The 20,361-nt window shown below is 68.1% G+C and overlaps 1 protein-coding gene and 1 non-coding gene across 2 annotated transcripts; one reads left to right on the top strand and one right to left on the bottom strand.

Annotated features, from left to right (window-relative positions):
• The first annotated feature begins 523 nt into the window (after positions 1 to 523).
• Positions 524 to 596, top strand: TRNAR-ACG (transfer RNA arginine (anticodon ACG)). Its single transcript has one exon. It is a non-coding gene; the product is annotated as a tRNA-Arg (tRNA).
• Positions 597 to 2,066: 1,470 nt separating this feature from the next.
• HAUS4 (HAUS augmin like complex subunit 4) lies at positions 2,067 to 18,258 on the bottom strand. Its single transcript, XM_065414155.1, is given in 11 exon segments — positions 2,067 to 2,305; positions 2,375 to 2,443; positions 2,705 to 2,835; positions 2,903 to 3,048; positions 3,487 to 3,583; positions 3,686 to 3,742; positions 3,744 to 3,827; positions 17,816 to 17,917; positions 17,919 to 17,948; positions 18,023 to 18,165; positions 18,234 to 18,258. Coding segments are annotated over 11 exon segments (1,068 nt in total). The 3' UTR covers positions 2,067 to 2,121.
• Between the last annotated feature and the right edge of the window lie 2,103 nt (positions 18,259 to 20,361).

Raw genomic sequence — 20,361 nt, 5'->3', positions numbered from 1 at the left:
GCCGGCCAACCGCAGCGCGCTTCCGGTCCAGACGGCCAATCGGAGAGCGGAGGGGCGGGCCCAAGACGACGAGAACCAATCGCGGTCGTGGCACCGGGAAGGTCCCATTTCCCGTCATGCGGTTCGCGGGGCAAGGACTACATTTCCCTGCATGCCCAGCGCCAGGCACGCGCAGCCTCCCTGCCAGGACCACATTACCCACCATGCATTGCGCCCCGGGGTGGAGGGATTCATTGCCCACCAGGCATTGGGCCCCATAGCATCTGTGGGCAGCCTATGCTACATTCCCAGCATGCCTTGGGGCCTGCACTCCATTTCCCACCATACTCGGCGCCTCTTCGGAGGACAGGATAGCGCCCGCCCATTGCTTGTGGACTACATATCCCACCATGCCTCACTCCCCAATGGAGGCAGAGAGATCTCCCAGCATGCACCAGGTGTGCCCCCCCCCCGCAGTGGACTACGTCTCCCAGCAGCCCTGGCTCGGCGCTATAGGAGCGGCTGCTGGTGGTTCCCTTAGTCAGGGCCAGTGGCGCAATGGATAACGCGTCTGACTACGGATCAGAAGATTCTAGGTTCGACTCCTGGCTGGCTCGGCTCTGTTTTGTCTCCGTCCATCGGGCTCCCTCGTTAGCAGCCGCTGGCCCCGCCCAGCTCGTTCGCGGTCTGGCTTTTCATTTACAATCAAGACAGAGGGGCGGCGAGCCCGGACGCCTGGGTTCTGTGCCCAGCCCTTGAATGGAGTAGGGCCATAAGAAGGGCTGTAAGGGGCCAACAGACCAGGACAATTATCCCATGATCCACCCCGAGCTTTGGGGTTACCCGGCGCAAAGGGCTGCGTCCCTGACCAGCTTGGCCAACAGCGGTCGCTGGACCCGGCCTCCAGGAACGTGGCTCTTTCTGTGTCAAACCCCCTTCTACTTCTGGCCTCAGCCCATCCCCTGGCAGTGAGTTCTACAGGTTAACGGGAAACCTGCTGCATGTTCAAGAGCCCCCCGGTTCGGGTGCCCCAGTCACTGTCTCCGCCCCAGCCAGGAGTTTACAGCCCTCTGCCGTGGCCCCACGGTCACCCCTTCTCCCCGCTGAGCAGGCCCAGGCTTTGCCGCCTCTCCCACAGCCTGGCTCTGGCCTTTCTCCCAGTGCCTAGAGCTCTTGGAGCTGGGGGGCGGCTCTGCGTGCGGCAGGCCAGGGGTGGGCACTGGACGCCAGGGATCGGACAGGGGCAGGGTGAGATTGCCTGTCTCGGTCTCTCTCCTAACGCACCGGGAGCTTTCCCGAGGGTGGCCGCACGGCGAGCGGCTATTTGCCGGGAGCGAGCCGCGGCTCCGAGATCTCTTGCATGGGCCCAGCGCTGCGTGGGCAGAGCCGGGATTGGGGTTCCCAGGGCGCGTCACTTCACACTTCTCCACGCTGAATGTCCTTGCCCGCTGTGGTGCCAGCCCAGCTCGCAGACACCCGAGAGCCCTCGCCATCGCCTCTGGACTGAACTAGCCTGGGGAATTCTGTGCACCTGCCCCGCCAGCCCTGGGGACCCGCTATTTACCCCTCTCCACCCTGAACCCCCCTTTGGGCCTGGCTTCTCCCCAGCCACTGACCCAGGAGAGCCCTGCCCCTGCCCCCGCTCACTGGGCTAGGAGCCCTTGGGGAGGGAGCCTGGCCCAGGCTCGCCGCCCCTCCGCATACACGGATCCACAGGGCAGAATTCCCCTCCCGCAGCCTGTGGGGCCCAGCTCGGCGGCCGATCCCGCAGCGCTTTGCTGGAGTTCAACCCAGGCCTGGCACTGCCAGGATGCCCCTCTGGAGAAACGGGCACCACAGGGGAGAGTGGGCTAGAGCAATGGGGGCACAGGGGGCAGGACTCCTGGGTTCTATACTGGCTCGGGGAGGGGCGCGGAGGCACAGGGGGCTGGGGAAGGACTCCTGGGTTCTGGGCTGGCTCGGGGAGGGGCGCGGGGGCACAGGGGGCTGGGGAAGGACTCCTGGGTTCTGGGCTGGCTCGGGGAGGGGCGCAGGGGCACAGGGGGCTGGGGGCCGAGCCGCAGGAAGGACGCCAGGTGCACCGAGCCAGGGGATCCAGCGCCATGTTTATTTGCGCCCAGGAAGTGGGGCCCGAGCCCCTCGTCAGTGGCAGCCCTTGTTGAATTCCTGCAGGGCCCAGCGCTTGTTCTCGATGCCCCCGCACAGCTGGGCGTACTCCTGCACCAGCCCCTCGAACTCGGGCCCCAGGCTCTCGTAGGTGGCCAGGATCTTCTGAGCCGTGGCCAGCTCCTGCTCCTGCTGCTGCACGGCTCCCTGCAGGCCGGCCCTGGGGAGAGGGGATGGGTGAGTGCCAGCCGGGGTCCCCGCCACTGCCCCCACCGGAACCCTCCCGTACCTGATGGCCCGATGCGCCTCCACCTTCTCCGGCGAGTAGGTGTCCAACAGCACGCTCAGCTCCTCCAGCCTGCGGGAGACAGAGCATGGCGAGAGCCCTGAGCCAGGGCAGTAGGGACCTGCTCCCACACCCCACAACTTCCCCCCTCCCCCAAGGACCACTGACCCCCAACTTCTTCTTCGGGGCCACTGGGGCAGAGCAAGTCACCGTCGAGCCGCGGCCCCTGAGCCGGCCCCAGCTCCCACGTCAGCACCGAGCTACAAACCTCCCACCTGCCGCTGAGCTCCGGCCCTAGCCCCTCCCGCGTGCCGGGGCGCGGTGTGTACTCACCGGATCTTGAGGAACATGGCGCTGCACTTCACCTCCAGGTAGTGGGTGTTGAGCTGGTCCAGATGGGCCTGTGTCCCGAGCCGGTGTTCCTGGGCCAGGCGCCGCAGCAGGCCCAGGCACCGCAGGAGAACCTGGGGGAGAGAGGGGGTGAGAGGGGGCGGGCCCCGGCCAAGACCCCGCCCCCCGCCCGGCCCATACCTGCGGGTAGGCGGCTCTCTGCCTCTCCAAGAGCCCCATCAGCTCCCGGCGCCGGTTCCGGGCCGCCTGCAGGCGCCGCTGCTCCGCTGCCAGTCCCTCCGCCAGGGTCCAGAGCATGGCGCAGCGCGCCGTCTCCCCCGCGCTGTCTGGGGGAACAGGGGTCAGAGCGGACACCCCCTCACCCCCCTGCCCCCCACCCCCCCTGCTCCGCTGCCAGTCCCTCCGCCAGGGTCCAGAGCATGGCGCAGCGCGCCCTCTCCCCCGCGCTGTCTGGGGAAACGGGTCAGCGGACACCCCCTGCCCCCCACCCCCCTGCTCCGCTGCCAGTCCCTCTGCCAGGCTCCAGAGCATGGTGCAGCGCGCCGTCTCCCCTGCGCTGTCTGGGGGAACAGGGGTCAGAGCGGACACCCCCCTCACCCCCTGCCCCCCACCCCCCTGCTCCGCTGCCAGTCCCTCCGCCAGGGTCCAGAGCATGGCGCAGCGCGCCCTCTCCCCCGCACTGTCGGGGGGAACGGGTCAGAGCCGACACCCCCCTCACTCCCTGCCCCCCAACCCCCTGCTCTCCAGCCCCCACACCCACTCACCGCTCTCGGGCCGGTGGTAGCTCAGCAGGGCCAGCCCCTTGCGCCGCAGCCGCTCCTCAATCTCCTGGGGGAGGTGCTGCTGCAGCAGCACCAGGTCCTACACCGGGGGGGGGGGGGGGGGGGGGGGGGGGGACAGAGAGAGGGCTCAGCGCGGGACACTGGGGTCCCTCCCCCTCCCTGTCCATGACAGCTGGGTTACCTGGCTCGGGGGCAGCAGCTCCAGCAGGTCAGGGGCCCCCAGGCCCAGCAGGGGGGGGCCGGTCGCCACGCAGGGAAGGGCCCGAATCCAGGATGCGGCTCAGCTCCCCCAGCAGCAGCCGCTGCTCCAGCGTCTCCAGGAACTGGGGGGAAGGAAACAGGGGTCAGGGAATATGGGGCCACTGCTGCCCTGTCCCCCAAACGCTGCCCACCCCCAGCTAACCCCTCCCCCACCCCGTGACCCCCAGCTCTTCCCCACGCCCCTAGTCCCCAGGGACGTCCCTACCCCCCTTTGCCTTTTCTCCCTCCCCCTGAGCCCCCAAACCCCTTGCCCCTCTCTCCAATCCCTCCCTCCCCCTGAGCCCCCCAAACCCTTCCCCCTCTCCCCAATCCCTCCCTCCTTCCCCTGAGCCCCCAAACCCTTTCCCCTCTCCCCAATCCCTCCCTCCTTCCTCTGAGCCCCCAAACCCCTCCCACTCTCCCCAATCCCTCCCTCCCCCTGAGCCCCCAAACCTTCCCCCTCTCCCCAATCCCTCCCTCCTTCCCCTGAGCCCCCAAACCTTCCCCCTCTCCCCAATCCCTCCCTCCTTCCCGAGCCCCCAAACCCTTCCCCCTCTCCCCAATCCCTCCCTAAAACCCTTCCCCCTCTCCCCAATCCCTCCCTCCTTCCTCTGAGCCCCCAAACCCTTCCCCCTCTCCCCAATCCCTCCCTCCTTCCCCTGAGCCCCCAAACCCTTCCCCCTCTCTCCAATCCCTCCCTCCCCCCGAGCCCCCAAACCCTTCCCCCTCTCTCCAATCCCTCCCTCCCCCCGAGCCCCCAAACCCTTCCCCCTCTCTCCAATCCCTCCCTCCCCCCGAGCCCCCAAACCCTTCCCCCTCTCCCCAATCCCTCCCTCCTTCCCCTGAGCCCCCAAACCCTTCCCCCTCTCCCCAATCCCTCCCCCCCGAGCCCCCAAACCCTTCCCCCTCTCCCCAATCCCTCCCTCCTTCCCCTGAGCCCCCAAACCCTTCCCCCTCTCCCCAATCCCTCCCTCCTTCCTCTGAGCCCCCCAAACCTTTCCCCCTCTCCCCAATCCCTCCCTCCTTCCTCTGAGCCCCCAAACCCTTCCCCCTCCCCAATCCCTCCCTCCTTCCCCTGAGCCCCCAAACCCCTCCCACTCTCCCCAATCCCTCCCTCCCCCTGAGCCCCCAAACCCTTCCCCCTCTCTCCAATCCCTCCCTCCTTCCCCTGAGCCCCCAAACCCTTCCCCCTCTCCCCAATCCCTCCCTCCTTCCCCTGAGCCCCCCAAACCCCTCCCCCTCTCCCCAATCCCTCCCTCCTTCCCCTGAGCCCCCAAACCTTCCCCCTCTCCCCAATCCCTCCTTCCCCTGAGCCCCCAAACCCTTCCCCCTCTCCCCAATCCCTCCCTAAAACCCTTCCCCCTCTCCCCAATCCCTCCCTCCTTCCCCTGAGCCCCCAAACCCTTCCCCCTCTCCCCAATCCCTCCCTCCCCCTGAGCCCCCAAACCCTTCCCCCTCTCTCCAATCCCTCCCTCCCCCCGAGCCCCCAAACCCTTCCCCCTCTCTCCAATCCCTCCCTCCCCCCAAGCCCCCAAACCCTTCCCCCCTCTCTCCAATCCCTCCCTCCCCCCGAGCCCCCAAACCCTTCCCCCTCTCCCCAATCCCTCCCTCCTTCCCCTGAGCCCCCAAACCCTTCCCCCTCTCCCCAATCCCTCCCCCCCCGAGCCCCCAAACCCTTCCCCCTCTCCCCAATCCCTCCCTCCTTCCCCTGAGCCCCCAAACCCTTCCCCCTCTCCCCAATCCCTCCCTCCTTCCTCTGAGCCCCCCAAACCTTCCCCCTCTCCCCAATCCCTCCCTCCCCCTGAGCCCCCAAACCCTTCCCCCTCTCTCCAATCCCTCCCTCCTTCCCCTGAGCCCCCAAACCCTTCCCCCTCTCCCCAATCCCTCCCTCCTTCCCCTGAGCCCCCCAAACCCCTCCCCCTCTCCCCAATCCCTCCCTCCCCCTGAGCCCCCCAAAACCTTCCCCCTCTCCCCAATCCCTCCCTCCTTCCCCTGAGCCCCCAAACCCTTTCCCCTCTCCCCAATCCCTCCCTCCTTCCCCTGAGCCCCCAAACCCCTCCCACTCTCCCCAATCCCTCCCTCCCCCTGAGCCCCCAAAACCCTTCCCCCTCTCCCCAATCCCTCCCTCCTTCCTCTGAGCCCCCCAAACCCTTCCCCCTCTCCCCAATCCCTCCCTCCTTCCCCTGAGCCCCCCAAACCCTTCCCACTCTCTCCAATCCCTCCCTCCTTCCCCTGAGCCCCCCCAAACCCTTCCCCCCTCTCCCCAATCCCTCCCTCCTTCCCGAGCCCCCAAACCCTTTCCCCCCCTCCCCAATCCCTCCCTCCTTCCCCTGAGCCCCCAAACCCTTCCCCCTCTCCCCAATCCCTCCCTCCTTCCCCTGAGCCCCCCCAAACCCTTCCCCCCTCCCCAATCCCTCCTTCCCCTGAGCCCCCAAACCCCTCCCCCTCTCCCAATCCCTCCCTCCTTCCCCTGAGCCCCCCAAACCCTTCCCCCTCTCCCCAATCCCTCCCTCCTTCCTCTGAGCCCCCAAACCCTTCCCCCTCTCCCCAATCCCTCCCTCCTTCCCCTGAGCCCCCCAAACCCTTCCCCCCTCCCCAATCCCTCCCTCCTTCCTCTGAGCCCCCAAACCCTTCCCCCTCTCCCCCAATCCCTCCCTCCCCCTGAGCCCCCAAACCCTTCCCCCTCTCTCCAATCCCTCCCTCCTTCCTCTGAGCCCCCCAAACCCTTCCCCCCTCCCCAATCCCTCCCTCCTTCCCCTGAGCCCCCCAAACCCCTCCCACTCTCCCCAATCCCTCCCTCCCCCTGAGCCCCCCAAAACCCTTCCCCCTCTCCCCAATCCCTCCCTCCTTCCTCTGAGCCCCCAAACCCTTCCCCCTCTCCCAATCCCTCCCTCCTTCCCCTGAGCCCCCAAACCCCTCCCCCTCTCCCCAATCCCTCCCTCCTTCCCCTGAGCCCCCCAAACCCTTCCCCCTCTCCCCAATCCCTCCCTCCTTCCCCTGAGCCCCCCAAACCCTTCCCCCTCTCCCCAATCCCTCCCTCCCCCTGAGCCCCCAAACCCTTCCCCCTCTCCCCAATCCCTCCCTCCGAGCCCCCAAACCCTTCCCCCTCTCTCTCCAATCCCTCCCTCCCCCCGAGCCCCCAAACCCTTCCCCCTCTCTCCAATCCCTCCCTCCCCCCGAGCCCCCAAACCCTTCCCCCTCTCTCCAATCCCTCCCTCCCCCCGAGCCCCCAAACCCTTCCCCCTCTCCCCAATCCCTCCCTCCTCCCCCTGAGCCCCCAAACCCTTCCCCCCTCCCCAATCCCTCCTCCCCCTGAGCCCCCAAACCCTTCCCCCTCTCCCCAATCCCTCCCTCCTCCCCCTGAGCCCCCAAACCTCTCCCACTCTCCCCAATCCCTCCCTCCTTCCCCTGAGCTGCCAAACCCTTCCCCCTCTCCCCAATCCCTCCCTCCCCCTGAGCCCCCAATCCCTCCCTCCTTCCCGAGCCACCAACCCCTTCCCCCTCCTTCCAACCCCTCCCTCCCCTTAAGCCCCCAACCCTTCCCCCTCTCCCCAATCCCTCTCCCCTTCCCCCGAGCCCCCAAACCCTTCCCCCTCTCCCCAATCCCTCCCTCCTCTGAGCCCCCCAAACCCTTTCCCCTCTCCCCCAATCCCTCCCTCCTTCCCCTGAGCCCCCCAAACCCTTCCCCCTCTCCCCAATCCCTCCCTCCTTCCCCTGAGCCCCCAAACCCTTTCCCCCTCTCTCCAATCCCTCCCTCCCCCCTGAGCCCCCCCAAACCCTTCCCCCTCTCCCCAATCCCTCCCTCCTTCCCCTGAGCCCCCCAAACCCTTCCCCCTCTCTCCAATCCCTCCCTCCTTCCTCTGAGCCCCCAAACCCCTCCCACTCTCCCCAATCCCTCCCTCCCCCTGAGCCCCCAAAACCCTTCCCCCTCTCCCCAATCCCTCCCTCCTTCCCCTGAGCCCCCCAAACCCTTCCCACTCTCTCCAATCCCTCCCTCCTTCCCGAGCCCCCAAACCCTTTCCCCTCTCCCCAATCCCTCCCTCCTTCCCCTGAGCCCCCAAAACCCTTCCCCCCTCCCCAATCCCTCCCTCCTTCCCCTGAGCCCCCAAACCCTTCCCCCCTCTCCCCAATCCCTCCCTCCTTCCTCTGAGCCCCCCAAACCCTTCCCCCTCTCCCCAATCCCTCCTTCCCCTGAGCCCCCAAACCCTTCCCCCCTCCCCAATCCCTCCCTCCTTCCCCTGAGCCCCCCAAACCCTTCCCCCTCTCTCCAATCCCTCCCTCCTTCCCCCGAGCCCCCAAACCCCTCCCACTCTCCCCAATCCCTCCCTCCTTCCCCTGAGCCCCCCAAACCCTTCCCCCTCTCCCCAATCCCTCCCTCCTTCCCCTGAGCCCCCAAACCCTTCCCCCCTCTCTCCAATCCCTCCCTCCTTCCCCTGAGCCCCCAAACCCTTCCCCCTCCCCAATCCCTCCCTCCCCCTGAGCCCCCAAAACCCTTCCCCCTCTCCCCAATCCCTCCCTCCTTCCCCTGAGCCCCCAAAACCCTTCCCCCTCTCCCCAATCCCTCCCTCCTTCCCCTGAGCCCCCCAAAACCCTTCCCCCCTCCCCAATCCCTCCCTCCTTCCCCTGAGCCCCCCAAACCCTTTCCCCTCTCCCCAATCCCTCCCTCCCCCTGAGCCCCCAAACCCTTCCCCCTCTCTCCAATCCCTCCCTCCTTCCCCTGAGCCCCCAAACCCTTCCCCCTCTCCCCAATCCCTCCCTCCTTCCCGAGCCCCCAAACCCTTCCCCCCTCCCCAATCCCTCCCTCCCCCTGAGCCCCCAAACCCCTCCCACTCTCCCCAATCCCTCCCTCCCCCTGAGCCCCCAAAACCCTTCCCCCTCTCCCCAATCCCTCCCTCCTTCCTCTGAGCCCCCAAAACCTTCCCCCTCTCCCCAATCCCTTCTTCCCCTGAGCCCCCAAACCCTTCCCCCTCTCCCCAATCCCTCCCTCCTTCCCCTGAGCCCCCACCCCAAACCCCTTCCCCCCTCTCCCCAATCCCTCCTTCCCCTGAGCCCCCAAACCTCTCCCACTCTCCCCAATCCCTCCCTCCCCCCGAGCCCCCAAACCTTTCCCCCCTCTCCCCAATCCCTCCCCCCCCCGAGCCCCCCAAACCTCTCCCACTCTCCCCAATCCCTCCCTCCTTCCCCTGAGCCCCCAAACCTTCCCCCTCTCCCCCAATCCCTCCCTCCTTCCCCTGAGCCCCCCAAACCTTCCCCCTCTCCCCAATCCCTCCCTCCTTCCCCTGAGCCCCCAAACCCTTCCCCCTCTCCAATCCCTCCCTCCTTCCTCTGAGCCCCCAAACCCTTCCCCCTCTCCCCAATCCCTCCCTCCTTCCCCTGAGCCCCCCAAACCCCTCCCACTCTCCCCAATCCCTCCCTCCTTCCTCTGAGCCCCCAAACCCCTCCCACTCTCCCCAATCCCTCCCTCCCCCTGAGCCCCCAAAACCCTTCCCCCTCTCCCCAATCCCTCCCTCCTTCCTCTGAGCCCCCAAACCCTTCCCCCTCTCCCCAATCCCTCCCTCCTTCCCCTGAGCCCCCAAACCCTTCCCCCTCTCCCCAATCCCTCCCTCCCCCTGAGCCCCCAAACCCTTCCCCCTCTCCCCAATCCCTCCCTCCCCCTGAGCCCCCAAACCCTTCCCCCTCTCCCCAATCCCTCCCTCCTTCCCCTGAGCCCCCAAACCCTTCCCCCTCTCTCCAATCCCTCCCTCCCCCCGAGCCCCCAAACCCTTCCCCCTCTCCCCAATCCCTCCCTCCTTCCCCTGAGCCCCCAAACCCTTCCCCCTCTCCCCAATCCCTCCCCCCCGAGCCCCCAAACCCTTCCCCCTCTCCCCAATCCCTCCCTCCTTCCCCTGAGCCCCCAAACCCTTCCCCCTCTCCCCAATCCCTCCCGCCTTCCTCTGAGCCCCCCAAACCCTTCCCCCTCTCCCCAATCCCTCCCTCCTTCCCCTGAGCCCCCAAACCTTCCCCCTCTCCCCAATCCCTCCCTCCTTCCCCTGAGCCCCCAAACCCTTCCCCCTCTCCCCAATCCCTCCCCCCCGAGCCCCCAAACCCTTCCCCCTCTCCCCAATCCCTCCCTCCTTCCCCTGAGCCCCCAAACCCTTCCCCCTCTCCCCAATCCCTCCCTCCTTCCTCTGAGCCCCCCAAACCCTTCCCCCTCTCCCCAATCCCTCCCTCCTTCCCCTGAGCCCCCAAACCTTCCCCCTCTCCCCAATCCCTCCCTCCCCCTGAGCCCCCAAACCCTTCCCCCTCTCTCCAATCCCTCCCTCCCCCCGAGCCCCCAAACCCTTCCCCCTCTCTCCAATCCCTCCCTCCCCCCGAGCCCCCAACCCTTCCCCCTCTCCCCAATCCCTCCCTCCTTCCTCTGAGCCCCCAAACCCTTCCCCCTCTCCCCAATCCCTCCCTCCCCCTGAGCCCCCAAACCCCTCCCACTCTCCCAATCCCTCCCTCCTTCCTCTGAGCCCCCAAACCCTTCCCCCTCTCCCCAATCCTCCCTCCTTCCCCTGAGCCCCCCAAACCTTCCCCCTCTCCCCAATCCCTCCCTCCTTCCTCTGAGCCCCCAAACCTTTCCCCCTCTCCCCAATCCCTCCCTCCTTCCCCTGAGCCCCCAAACCCTTCCCCCCTCCCCCAATCCCTCCCTCCCCCTGAGCCCCCCAAACCCTTCCCCCTCTCCCCAATCCCTCCCTCCTTCCCCTGAGCCCCCAAACCCTTCCCCCCCTCCCCAATCCCTCCTTCCTTCCCCTGAGCCCCCAAACCCTTCCCCCTCTCTCCAATCCCTCCCTCCTTCCCCTGAGCCCCCAAACCCTTCCCCCTCCCCAATCCCTCCCTCCTTCCCCTGAGCCCCCAAACCCTTCCCCCTCTCCCCAATCCCTCCCTCCCCCTGAGCCCCCAAACCCTTCCCCCCTCTCCCCAATCCCTCCCTCCCCCTGAGCCCCCAAACCCTTCCCCCTCTCCCCAATCCCTCCCTCCCCCTGAGCCCCCAAACCCTTCCCCCCTCCCCAATCCCTCCCTCCTTCCCCTGAGCCCCCAAACCCTTCCCCCTCTCCCCAATCCCTCCCTCCTTCCCGAGCCCCCAAACCCTTCCCCCCTCCCCAATCCCTCCCTCCCCCTGAGCCCCCAAAACCCTTCCCCCTCTCCCCAATCCCTCCCTCCTTCCTCTGAGCCCCAAAACCTTCCCCCTCTCCCCAATCCCTTCTTCCCCTGAGCCCCCCAAACCCTTCCCCCTCTCCCCAATCCCTCCCTCCTTCCCCTGAGCCCCCCAAACCCTTCCCCCTCTCCCCAATCCCTCCTTCCCCTGAGCCCCCAAACCCTTCCCCCCTCTCCCCAATCCCTCCCTCCTTCCCCTGAGCTCCCCAAACCCTTCCCCCTCTCCCCAATCCCTCCTTCCCCTGAGCCCCCAAACCTCTCCCACTCTCCCCAATCCCTCCCTCCCCCCGAGCCCCCAAACCTTTCCCCCTCTCCCCAATCCCTCCCCCCCCCGAGCCCCCCAAACCTCTCCCACTCTCCCCAATCCCTCCCTCCTTCCCCTGAGCCCCCCAAACCTTCCCCCTCTCCCCAATCCCTCCCTCCTTCCCCTGAGCCCCCCAAACCTTCCCCCTCTCCCCCAATCCCTCCCTCCTTCCCCTGAGCCCCCCAAACCCTTCCCCCTCTCTCCAATCCCTCCCTCCTTCCTCTGAGCCCCCAAACCCTTCCCCCTCTCCCCAATCCCTCCCTCCTTCCCCTGAGCCCCCCAAACCCCTCCCACTCTCCCCAATCCCTCCCTCCTTCCTCTGAGCCCCCAAACCCCTCCCACTCTCCCCAATCCCTCCCTCCCCCTGAGCCCCCAAAACCCTTCCCCCTCTCCCCAATCCCTCCCTCCTTCCTCTGAGCCCCCAAACCCTTCCCCCCTCTCCCCAATCCCTCCCTCCTTCCCCTGAGCCCCCAAACCCTTCCCCCTCTCCCCAATCCCTCCCTCCCCCTGAGCCCCCAAACCCTTCCCCCTCTCCCCAATCCCTCCCTCCTTCCCCTGAGCCCCCAAACCCTTCCCCCTCTCTCCAATCCCTCCCTCCCCCCGAGCCCCCAAACCCTTCCCCCTCTCTCCAATCCCTCCCTCGCCCCGAGCCCCCAAACCCTTTCCCCTCTCCCCAATCCCTCCCTCCCCCTGAGCCCCCAAACCCTTCCCCCTCTCCCCAATCCCTCCCTCCTTCCCCTGAGCCCCCAAACCCTTCCCCCTCTCCCCAATCCCTCCCTCCTTCCTCTGAGCCCCCAAACCCCTTCCCCCTCTCCCCAATCCCTCCCTCCTTCCCCTGAGCCCCCAAACCCCTCCCACTCTCCCCAATCCCTCCCTCCTTCCTCTGAGCCCCCAAAACCCTTCCCCCTCTCCCAATCCCTCCCTCCTTCCCCTGAGCCCCCCAAACCTTCCCCCTCTCCCCAATCCCTCCCTCCTTCCCTGAGCCCCCAAACCCTTCCCCCTCTCCCCAATCCCTCCCTCCCCCTGAGCCCCCAAACCCCTTCCCCCTCTCCCCCAATCCCTCCCTCCTTCCCCTGAGCCCCCAAACCCTTCCCCCTCTCCCCAATCCCTCCCTCCCCCTGAGCCCCCAAACCCTTCCCCCTCTCCCCAATCCCTCCCTCCTTCCCCTGAGCCCCCCAAACCCTTCCCCCCTCCCAATCCCTCCCTCCTTCCTCTGAGCCCCCAAAACCCTTCCCCCCTCCCCAATCCCTCCCCTCCTTCCCCTGAGCCCCCCAAACCCCTCCCCCTCTCCCCAATCCCTCCCTCCCCCTGAGCCCCCCAAACCCTTCCCCCTCTCCCCAATCCCTCCCTCCTTCCCCTGAGCCCCCCAAACCCTTCCCCCTCTCCCCAATCCCTCCCCCCCGAGCCCCCAAACCCTTCCCCCTCTCCCCAATCCCTCCCTCCTTCCCCTGAGCCCCCAAACCCTTCCCCCTCCCCAATCCCTCCCCTCCTTCCCCCTGAGCCCCCCAAACCCTTCCCCCTCTCCCAATCCCTCCCTCCCCCCGAGCCCCCAAACCTTTCCCCCTCTCCCCAATCCCTCCCTCCTTCTCCTGAGCCCCCAAACCCTTCCCCCTCTCCCCAATCCCTCCCTCCTTCCTCTGAGCCCCCAAACCCTTCCCCCTCTCCCCAATCCCTCCCTCCTTCCTCTGAGCCCCCAAACCCTTCCCCCTCCCCAATCCCTCCCTCCCCCTGAGCCCCCAAACCCCTCCCACTCTCCCCAATCCCTCCCTCCCCCTGAGCCCCCCAAACCCTTCCCCCTCTCCCCAATCCCTCCCTCCTTCCCCTGAGCCCCCAAACCCTTCCCCCCTCCCCAATCCCTCCCTCCCCCTGAGCCCCCCAAACCCTTCCCCCTCTCCCCAATCCCTCCCTCCTTCCCCTGAGCCCCCAAACCCTTCCCCCCCTCCCCAATCCCTCCTTCCTTCCCCTGAGCCCCCAAACCCTTCCCCCTCTCTCCAATCCCTCCCTCCTTCCCCTGAGCCCCCAAACCCTTCCCCCTCCCCAATCCCTCCCTCCTTCCCCTGAGCCCCCAAACCCTTCCCCCTCTCCCCAATCCCTCCCTCCCCCTGAGCCCCCAAACCCTTCCCCCTCTCCCCAATCCCTCCCTCCCCCTGAGCCCCCAAACCCTTCCCCCTCTCCCCAATCCCTCCCTCCCCCTGAGCCCCCAAACCCTTCCCCCCTCCCCAATCCCTCCCTCCTTCCCCTGAGCCCCCAAACCCTTCCCCCTCTCCCCAATCCCTCCCTCCCCCTGAGCCCCCAAAACCCTTCCCCCTCTCCCCAATCCCTCCCTCCTTCCCCTGAGCCCCCAAACCCTTCCCCCTCTCCCCAATCCCTCCCCCCCCGAGCCCCCAAACCCCTTGCCCCTCCCTCCAACTCCTCCCCCTGAGCCCCCAAAACCCTTCCCCCCTCCCCAATCCCCTTCCTCCGAGCCCCCAAACCCTTCCCCCTCTCCCCAATCCCTCCCTCCTTCCCCTGAGCCGCCAAACCCTTCCCCCTCCCCAATCCCTCCCTCCCCCTGAGCCCCCAAACCTCTCCCACTCTCCCCAATCCCTCCCTCCTTCCCCTGAGCTGCCAAACCCTTCCCCCTCTCCCAATCCCTCCCTCCCCCTGAGCCCCCAAACCTCTCCCACTCTCCCCCAATCCCTCCCTCCTTCCCGAGCCACCAACCCCTTCCCCCTCCTTCCAACCCCTCCCTCCCCTTAAGCCCCCAACCCTTCCCCCTCTCCCCAATCCCTCTCCCCTTCCCCCGAGCCCCCAAACCCTTCCCCCTCTCCCCAATCCCTCCCTCCTTCCTCTGAGCCCCCCAAACCCTTTCCCCCTCTCCCCAATCCCTCCCTCCTTCCCCTGAGCCCCCCAAACCCTTCCCCCTCTCCCCAATCCCTCCCTCCTTCCCCCTGAGCCCCCCAAACCTTTCCCCCTCTCCCCAATCCCTCCTTCCCCTGAGCCCCCCAAACCCTTCCCCCTCTCTCCAATCCCTCCCTCCTTCCTCTGAGCCCCCAAACCCTTCCCCCTCTCCCCAATCCCTCCCTCCTTCCCCCTGAGCCCCCCAAACCCTTCCCCCTCTCCCCAATCCCTCCCTCCTTCCCCTGAGCCCCCAAACCCTTCCCCTCTCTCCAATCCCTCCCTCCCCCTGAGCCCCCAAACCCTTCCCCCTCTCCCCAATCCCCTCCCTCCCTTCCCCTGAGCCCCCAAACCCTTCCCCCTCTCCCCAATCCCTCCCTCCTTCCTCTGAGCCCCCCAAACCCTTCCCCCTCTCCCCAATCCCTCCTTCCCCTGAGCCCCCAAACCCTTCCCCCCTCCCCAATCCCTCCCTCCTTCCCCTGAGCCCCCCAAACCCCTCCCCCCTCTCCCCAATCCCTCCCTCCTTCCTCTGAGCCCCCAAACCCTTCCCCCTCTCTCCAATCCCTCCCTCCTTCCCCTGAGCCCCCCAAACCCTTCCCCCCTCCCCAATCCCTCCCTCCTTCCCCTGAGCCCCCCAAACCCTTCCCCCTCTCTCCAATCCCTCCCTCCTTCCTCTGAGCCCCCAAACCCTTCCCCCTCTCCCCAATCCCTCCCTCCTTCCCCTGAGCCCCCCAAACCCTTCCCCCTCTCCCCAATCCCTCCCTCCTTCCCCTGAGCCCCCCAAACCCCTCCCCCTCTCCCCAATCCCTCCCTCCTTCCTCTGAGCCCCCAAACCCTTCCCCCTCTCTCCAATCCCTCCCTCCTTCCCCCTGAGCCCCCCAAACCCTTCCCCCCTCCCCAATCCTCCTCCTTCCCCTGAGCCCCCCAAACCCTTCCCCCTCTCTCCAATCCCTCCCTCCTTCCCCCGAGCCCCCAAACCCCTCCCACTCTCCCCAATCCCTCCCTCCTTCCCCTGAGCCCCCCAAACCCTTCCCCCTCTCCCCAATCCCTCCCTCCTTCCCCTGAGCCCCCAAACCCTTCCCCCTCTCTCCAATCCCTCCCTCCTTCCCCTGAGCCCCCAAACCCTTCCCCCTCCCCAATCCCTCCCTCCCCCCTGAGCCCCCCAAAACCCTTCCCCCTCTCCCCAATCCCTCCCTCCTTCCTCTGAGCCCCCCAAACCCTTCCCCCTCTCCCCAATCCCTCCCTCCTTCCCCTGAGCCCCCAAACCCTTCCCCCCTCTCCCCAATCCCTCCCTCCTTCCCCTGAGCCCCCAAACCCTTCCCCCTCTCCCCAATCCCTCCCTCCCCCTGAGCCCCCCCAAACCCTTCCCCCTCTCCCCAATCCCTCCCTCCCCCTGAGCCCCCCAAACCCTTCCCCCTCTCCCCAATCCCTCCCTCCTTCCCCTGAGCCCCCAAACCCTTCCCCCTCTCTCCAATCCCTCCCTCCTTCCCCTGAGCCCCCAAACCCTTCCCCCCTCTCCCAATCCCTCCCTCCTTCCCCTGAGCCCCCCAAACCCCTCCCCCCCTCCCCAATCCCTCCCTCCTTCCTCTGAGCCCCCAAACCCTTCCCCCTCTCCCCAATCCCTCCCTCCTTCCCCTGAGCCCCCAAACCCTTCCCCCCTCTCTCCAATCCCTCCCTCCTTCCCCTGAGCCCCCAAACCCCTCCCCCTCCCCAATCCCTCCCTCCTTCCCCTGAGCCCCCCCAAACCTTTCCCCCTCTCTCCAATCCCTCCCTCCTTCCTCTGAGCCCCCAAACCCTTCCCCCCTCCCCAATCCCTCCCTCCTTCCCCTGAGCCCCCAAACCTTCCCCCTCTCCCCAATCCCTCCCTCCTTCCCGAGCCCCCAAACCCTTCCCCCCTCTCCCCAATCCTCCCTCCTTCCCCTGAGCCCCCAAACCCTTCCCCCTCTCCCCAATCCCTCCCTCCCTCCCCCTGAGCCCCCAAACCCTTCCCCCTCTCCCCAATCCCTCCTTCCCCTGAGCCCCCAAACCCTTCCCCCCTCCCCAATCCCTCCTTCCTCTGAGCCCCCAAACCTTTCCCCCTCTCCCCAATCCCTCCCCCCCCGAGCCCCCAAACCCTTCCCCCTCTCCCCAATCCCTCCCTCCTTCCCCTGAGCCCCCAAACCCTTCCCCCTCTCCCCAATCCCTCTCCCCTTCCTCTGAGCCCCCAAACCCTTCCCCCTCTCCCCAATCCCTCCCTCCTTCCCCTGAGCCCCCAAACCCTTCCCCCTCTCCCCAATCCCTCCCTCCTTCCCCTGAGCCCCCCAAACCCTTCCCCCCTCTCCCCAATCCCTCCCTCCTTCCCCTGAGCCCCCCAAACCTTCCCCCTCTCCCCAATCCCTCCCTCCTTCCCCTGAGCCCCCCAAACCACTTCCCCCTCTCCCCCAATCCCTCCCTCCTTCCCCTGAGCCCCCCAAACCTTCCCCCTCTCCCCAATCCCTCCCTCCTTCCCCTGAGCCCCCCAAACCCTTTCCCCTCTCCCCAATCCCTCCCTCCCCCCGAGCCCCCCAAACCCTTTCCCCCTCTCCCCAATCCCTCCCTCCCCCTGAGCCCCCCAAACCCTTCCCCCCCTCCCCAATCCCTCCCTCCTTCCTCTGAGCCCCCAAACCCTTCCCCCCTCCCCAATCCCTCCCTCCTTCCCCTGAGCCCCCCAAACCCTTCCCCCTCTCCCCAATCCCTCCCTCCCCCCGAGCCCCCAAACCCTTCCCCCTCTCCCCAATCCCTCCCTCCTTCCTCTGAGCCCCCAAACCCTTCCCCCTCTCTCCAATCCCTCCCTCCCCCTGAGCCCCCAAACCCTTCCCCCTCTCCCCAATCCCTCCCCCCCCGAGCCCCCAAACCCCTTGCCCCTCCCTCCAACTCCTCCCTCTGAGCCCCCAAAACCCTTCCCCCCTCCCCAATCCCCTTCCTCCGAGCCCCCAAACCCTTCCCCCTCTCCCCAATCCCTCCCTCCTTCCCCTGAGCCGCCAAACCCTTCCCCCCTCCCCAATTCCTCCCTCCCCCTGAGCCCCCAAACCTCTCCCACTCTCCCCAATCCCTCCCTCCTTCCCCTGAGCCCCCAAACCCTTCCCCCTCTCTCCAATCCCTCCCTCCTTCCCCTGAGCCGCCAAACCCTTCCCCCCTCCCCAATTCCTCCCTCCCCCTGAGCCCCCAAACCTCTCCCACTCTCCCCAATCCCTCCCTCCTTCCCCTGAGCTGCCAAACCCTTCCCCCTCTCCCCAATCCCTCCCTCCCCCTGAGCCCCCAAACCTCTCCCACTCTCCCCAATCCCTCCCTCCTTCCCGAGCCACCAACCCCTTCCCCCTCCTTCCAACCCCTCCCTCCCCTTAAGCCCCCAACCCTTCCCCCTCTCCCCAATCCCTCTCCCCTTCCCCCGAGCCCCCAAACCCTTCCCCCCTCCCCAATCCCTCCCTCCCCTTCCCCTGAGCCCCAATCCCTCCCCCATCCAGAGCCCCCAAGCCCCTCCCTAATCCCTCCCCCATCCCGAGCCCCCCAAATCCTTCCCCCTCCCTTCCCCATCCCCTAAGCCCCCCAAACCCCTTCCCCCTATCCCTCCCCCATCCCCTGAGCCCCCAAGCCCCTCCCTCATGTCCCCCCTTCCCCTGAGCCCGAATCCCAGCCCAGTCCCCAAGCCCTGCCCTGTTGTCTCTGTGCTCCCCTATTCTCCTCCCGACTCACCTTCCTGTCCTGCGGGGCAGGGCTGGCGTCCCCCCTGCAGGCCCTCTGCTCCATCAGCGCCTCCTGCAGGAGCCGGTGCAGGGCCTCCCAGTGCAGCCAGGCCCGCCCGACGCAGCTGCAGCTCCTTCCCCACCTGCAGGGGGTAAGAAGGGGGTGAGTGGGGTGCAGCGGGGCAGCCACCCTCCCTCGGGGCATCCCCACATGTACCTGCTCCAGCTGGCGGGCCAGGGGGGTGCTGAGCCCGCTGGGGTCCAGGTAGGGGGTCAGGCCGAGCAGCAGGTTGGCCAAGCCAGGGTGGGCACTCGCGTCCTCCTCCGTCAGCTGGCACGGGGGCAGGCGGGCACCGCCAGCTGTGGGGAGACACAGTGAGGGGGAGCGAGGGGCATCCCCCGCCCAGCCTGGCCCCTCCCCCACTTACCTGGTCTCAGCAGCTCCGCGCCCATGTCCCCTGGCGCCCCTGGTCGGCGCGGGCCATCACCCGCTGCAAGAGACGCGCAGGCTCAGCAGGGCCTCGGGCCGGCCCCTGTCCCGGGTGCCCCCGGACCCACCAGTCAGACGGGGGGGGCGCCCCAGTCTACGCCAACCTGGGCCCCCCGCCGAACCAGGCAGCGCCTGCGGGGCCGCACGGGGGCCCCACATCCAGGGGTGGGGGCAGCCCGTGCCCAGCTCCCACTGCCGAGGGCTAGGACCCCCAAAGGCCTTCCATGGACACCCCCTTCAGAGAGCACCCGGGCACGCCCGTCCGGGGCAGCACCCCCAGCCCCACACCCCCCGCCAGCGTCCCTCCCCCAGCCCTCCCAGGCTCCTCCTCCCAGGCATCACCCCTCCCCCAGCCCCTTCCAGGCTCCTCCTCCCAGGCATCGCCCCTCCCCGAGCCCCTTCCGGGCTCCTCCCCCCACCCAGGGCATCGCGCCTCCCCCAGCCCTTCCGGGCACCTCCTCCTGGGCATCATCCCTCCCCCAGCCCCTTCCGGGCTCCTCCTCCCGGGCATCGCCCCTCCCCGAGCCCCTTCCAGACTCCTCTTCCCATGCATCGCCCCTCCCCCAGCCCTTCCGGGCTCCTCCCCCCCAGGGCATCGCCCCTCCCCCAGCCCTTCCGGGCTCCTCCCCCCCCGGGCATCGCCCCTCCCCCAGCCCTTCCGGGTTCCTCCTCCTGGGCATCGCCCCTCCCCCAGCCCCTTCCGGGCTCCTCCCCCCCCCGGGGCATCGCGCCTCCCCCAGCCCTTCCGGGCTCCTCTTCCCATGCATCGCCCCTCCCCCGAGCCCCTTCCGGGCTCCTCTTCCCATGCATCGCCCCTCCCCAGCCCTTCCGGGCTCCTCCCCCCCGGGGCATCGCCCCTCCCCCAGCCCTTCCGGGCTCCTCCCCCCCCGGGGCATCGCCCCTACCCGAGCCCCTTCCCGGCTCGCTCCCCGCCCTCACCCTACTGGCGGGGTCGGACCACGGTGAGAACAGGCCGGGGGGTGGGCGAGCTCACCCTTCAAGAGGGGGCGCGGTTACGTCTCGGTGCAGCCTCGGTTCCCGCCTTTTCTCCCGTCCTCGCTGTGCCCTGGGGCGCGAGGGGGCAGGTTCCAGGGTGTGAGCGCGCGGCGAGTTCCGGTAGGGCGGGGCTGGGAGCCAATGGGAGCGTCGGGGGGGCGGGGCTGTGAGAGGGCGGGGGAGCGCCGAGGGGAGCGGGAGTGGAAAGGGGCGAGGAGGGGAGGGGCTGTGAGGGGGGCAGGGGAGGGGCTGGGAAGATGGAGCGGGGAAGGGGAGGGGCTGTGAGGGAGCAGGGGAGGGGCTGGGAAGATGGAGCAGGGCAGAGAGGGGCTGTGAGGGAGCAGGGGAGGGGCTGGGAAGATGGAGCAGGGCAGGGAGGGGCTGAGGGGGCAAGGGAGGGGCTGGGAGGATGGAGCAGGGCAGGGCGGGACTGAGGGGGAGGGGGGAGAGGCTGTGAGGGGGGCAGGGGAGGGGCTGGGAAGATGGAGCGGGGAAGGGGAGGGGGCTGTGAGGGAGCAGGGGAGGGGCTGGGAAGATGGAGCAGGGCAGAGAGGGGCTGTGAGGGAGCAGGGGAGGGGGCTGGGAAGATGGAGCAGGGCAGGGAGGGGCTGAGGGGGCAAGGGAGGGGCTGGGAGGATGGAGCAGGGCAGGGAGGGGCTGTGAGGGAGCAGGGGAGGGGCTGGGAAGATGGAGCAGGGCAAGAGCGGGCTGGGAAGATGGAGCAGGGCAGGGAAGGGCTGAGGGGGCAGGGGAGGGGCTGGGAAGATGGAGTGGGGGAGGGGAGGGGCTGTGAGGGAGCAGAGGAGGGGCTGGGAAGATGGAGCGGGGAAGGGGAGGGGCTGGGAAGATGGAGCGGGGAAGGGGAGGGGCTGTGAGGGAGCAGAGGAGGGGCTGGGAAGATGGAGCAGGGCAGGGAGGGGCTGACGGGGGAACAGGGCAGGGAGGGGTTAGCCCAGGCCTCCTCCGCCCACACCGCACGGTACTTGCTGCCCCCTTCCTCCCTCTGGAGTTGTTCACTCTGATCCCTAGTGATGGCCCTGCCAGGGCTGCCACATTACCCCTCACTCTGC

Source organism: Emys orbicularis, chromosome 12, assembly GCF_028017835.1.
Source record: "Emys orbicularis isolate rEmyOrb1 chromosome 12, rEmyOrb1.hap1, whole genome shotgun sequence".
NCBI lineage: Eukaryota > Metazoa > Chordata > Testudines > Emydidae > Emys > Emys orbicularis.
The sequence above is the reverse complement of the archived record's forward strand: the minus strand, read 5'-3'. Positions and strand labels throughout refer to the sequence as shown.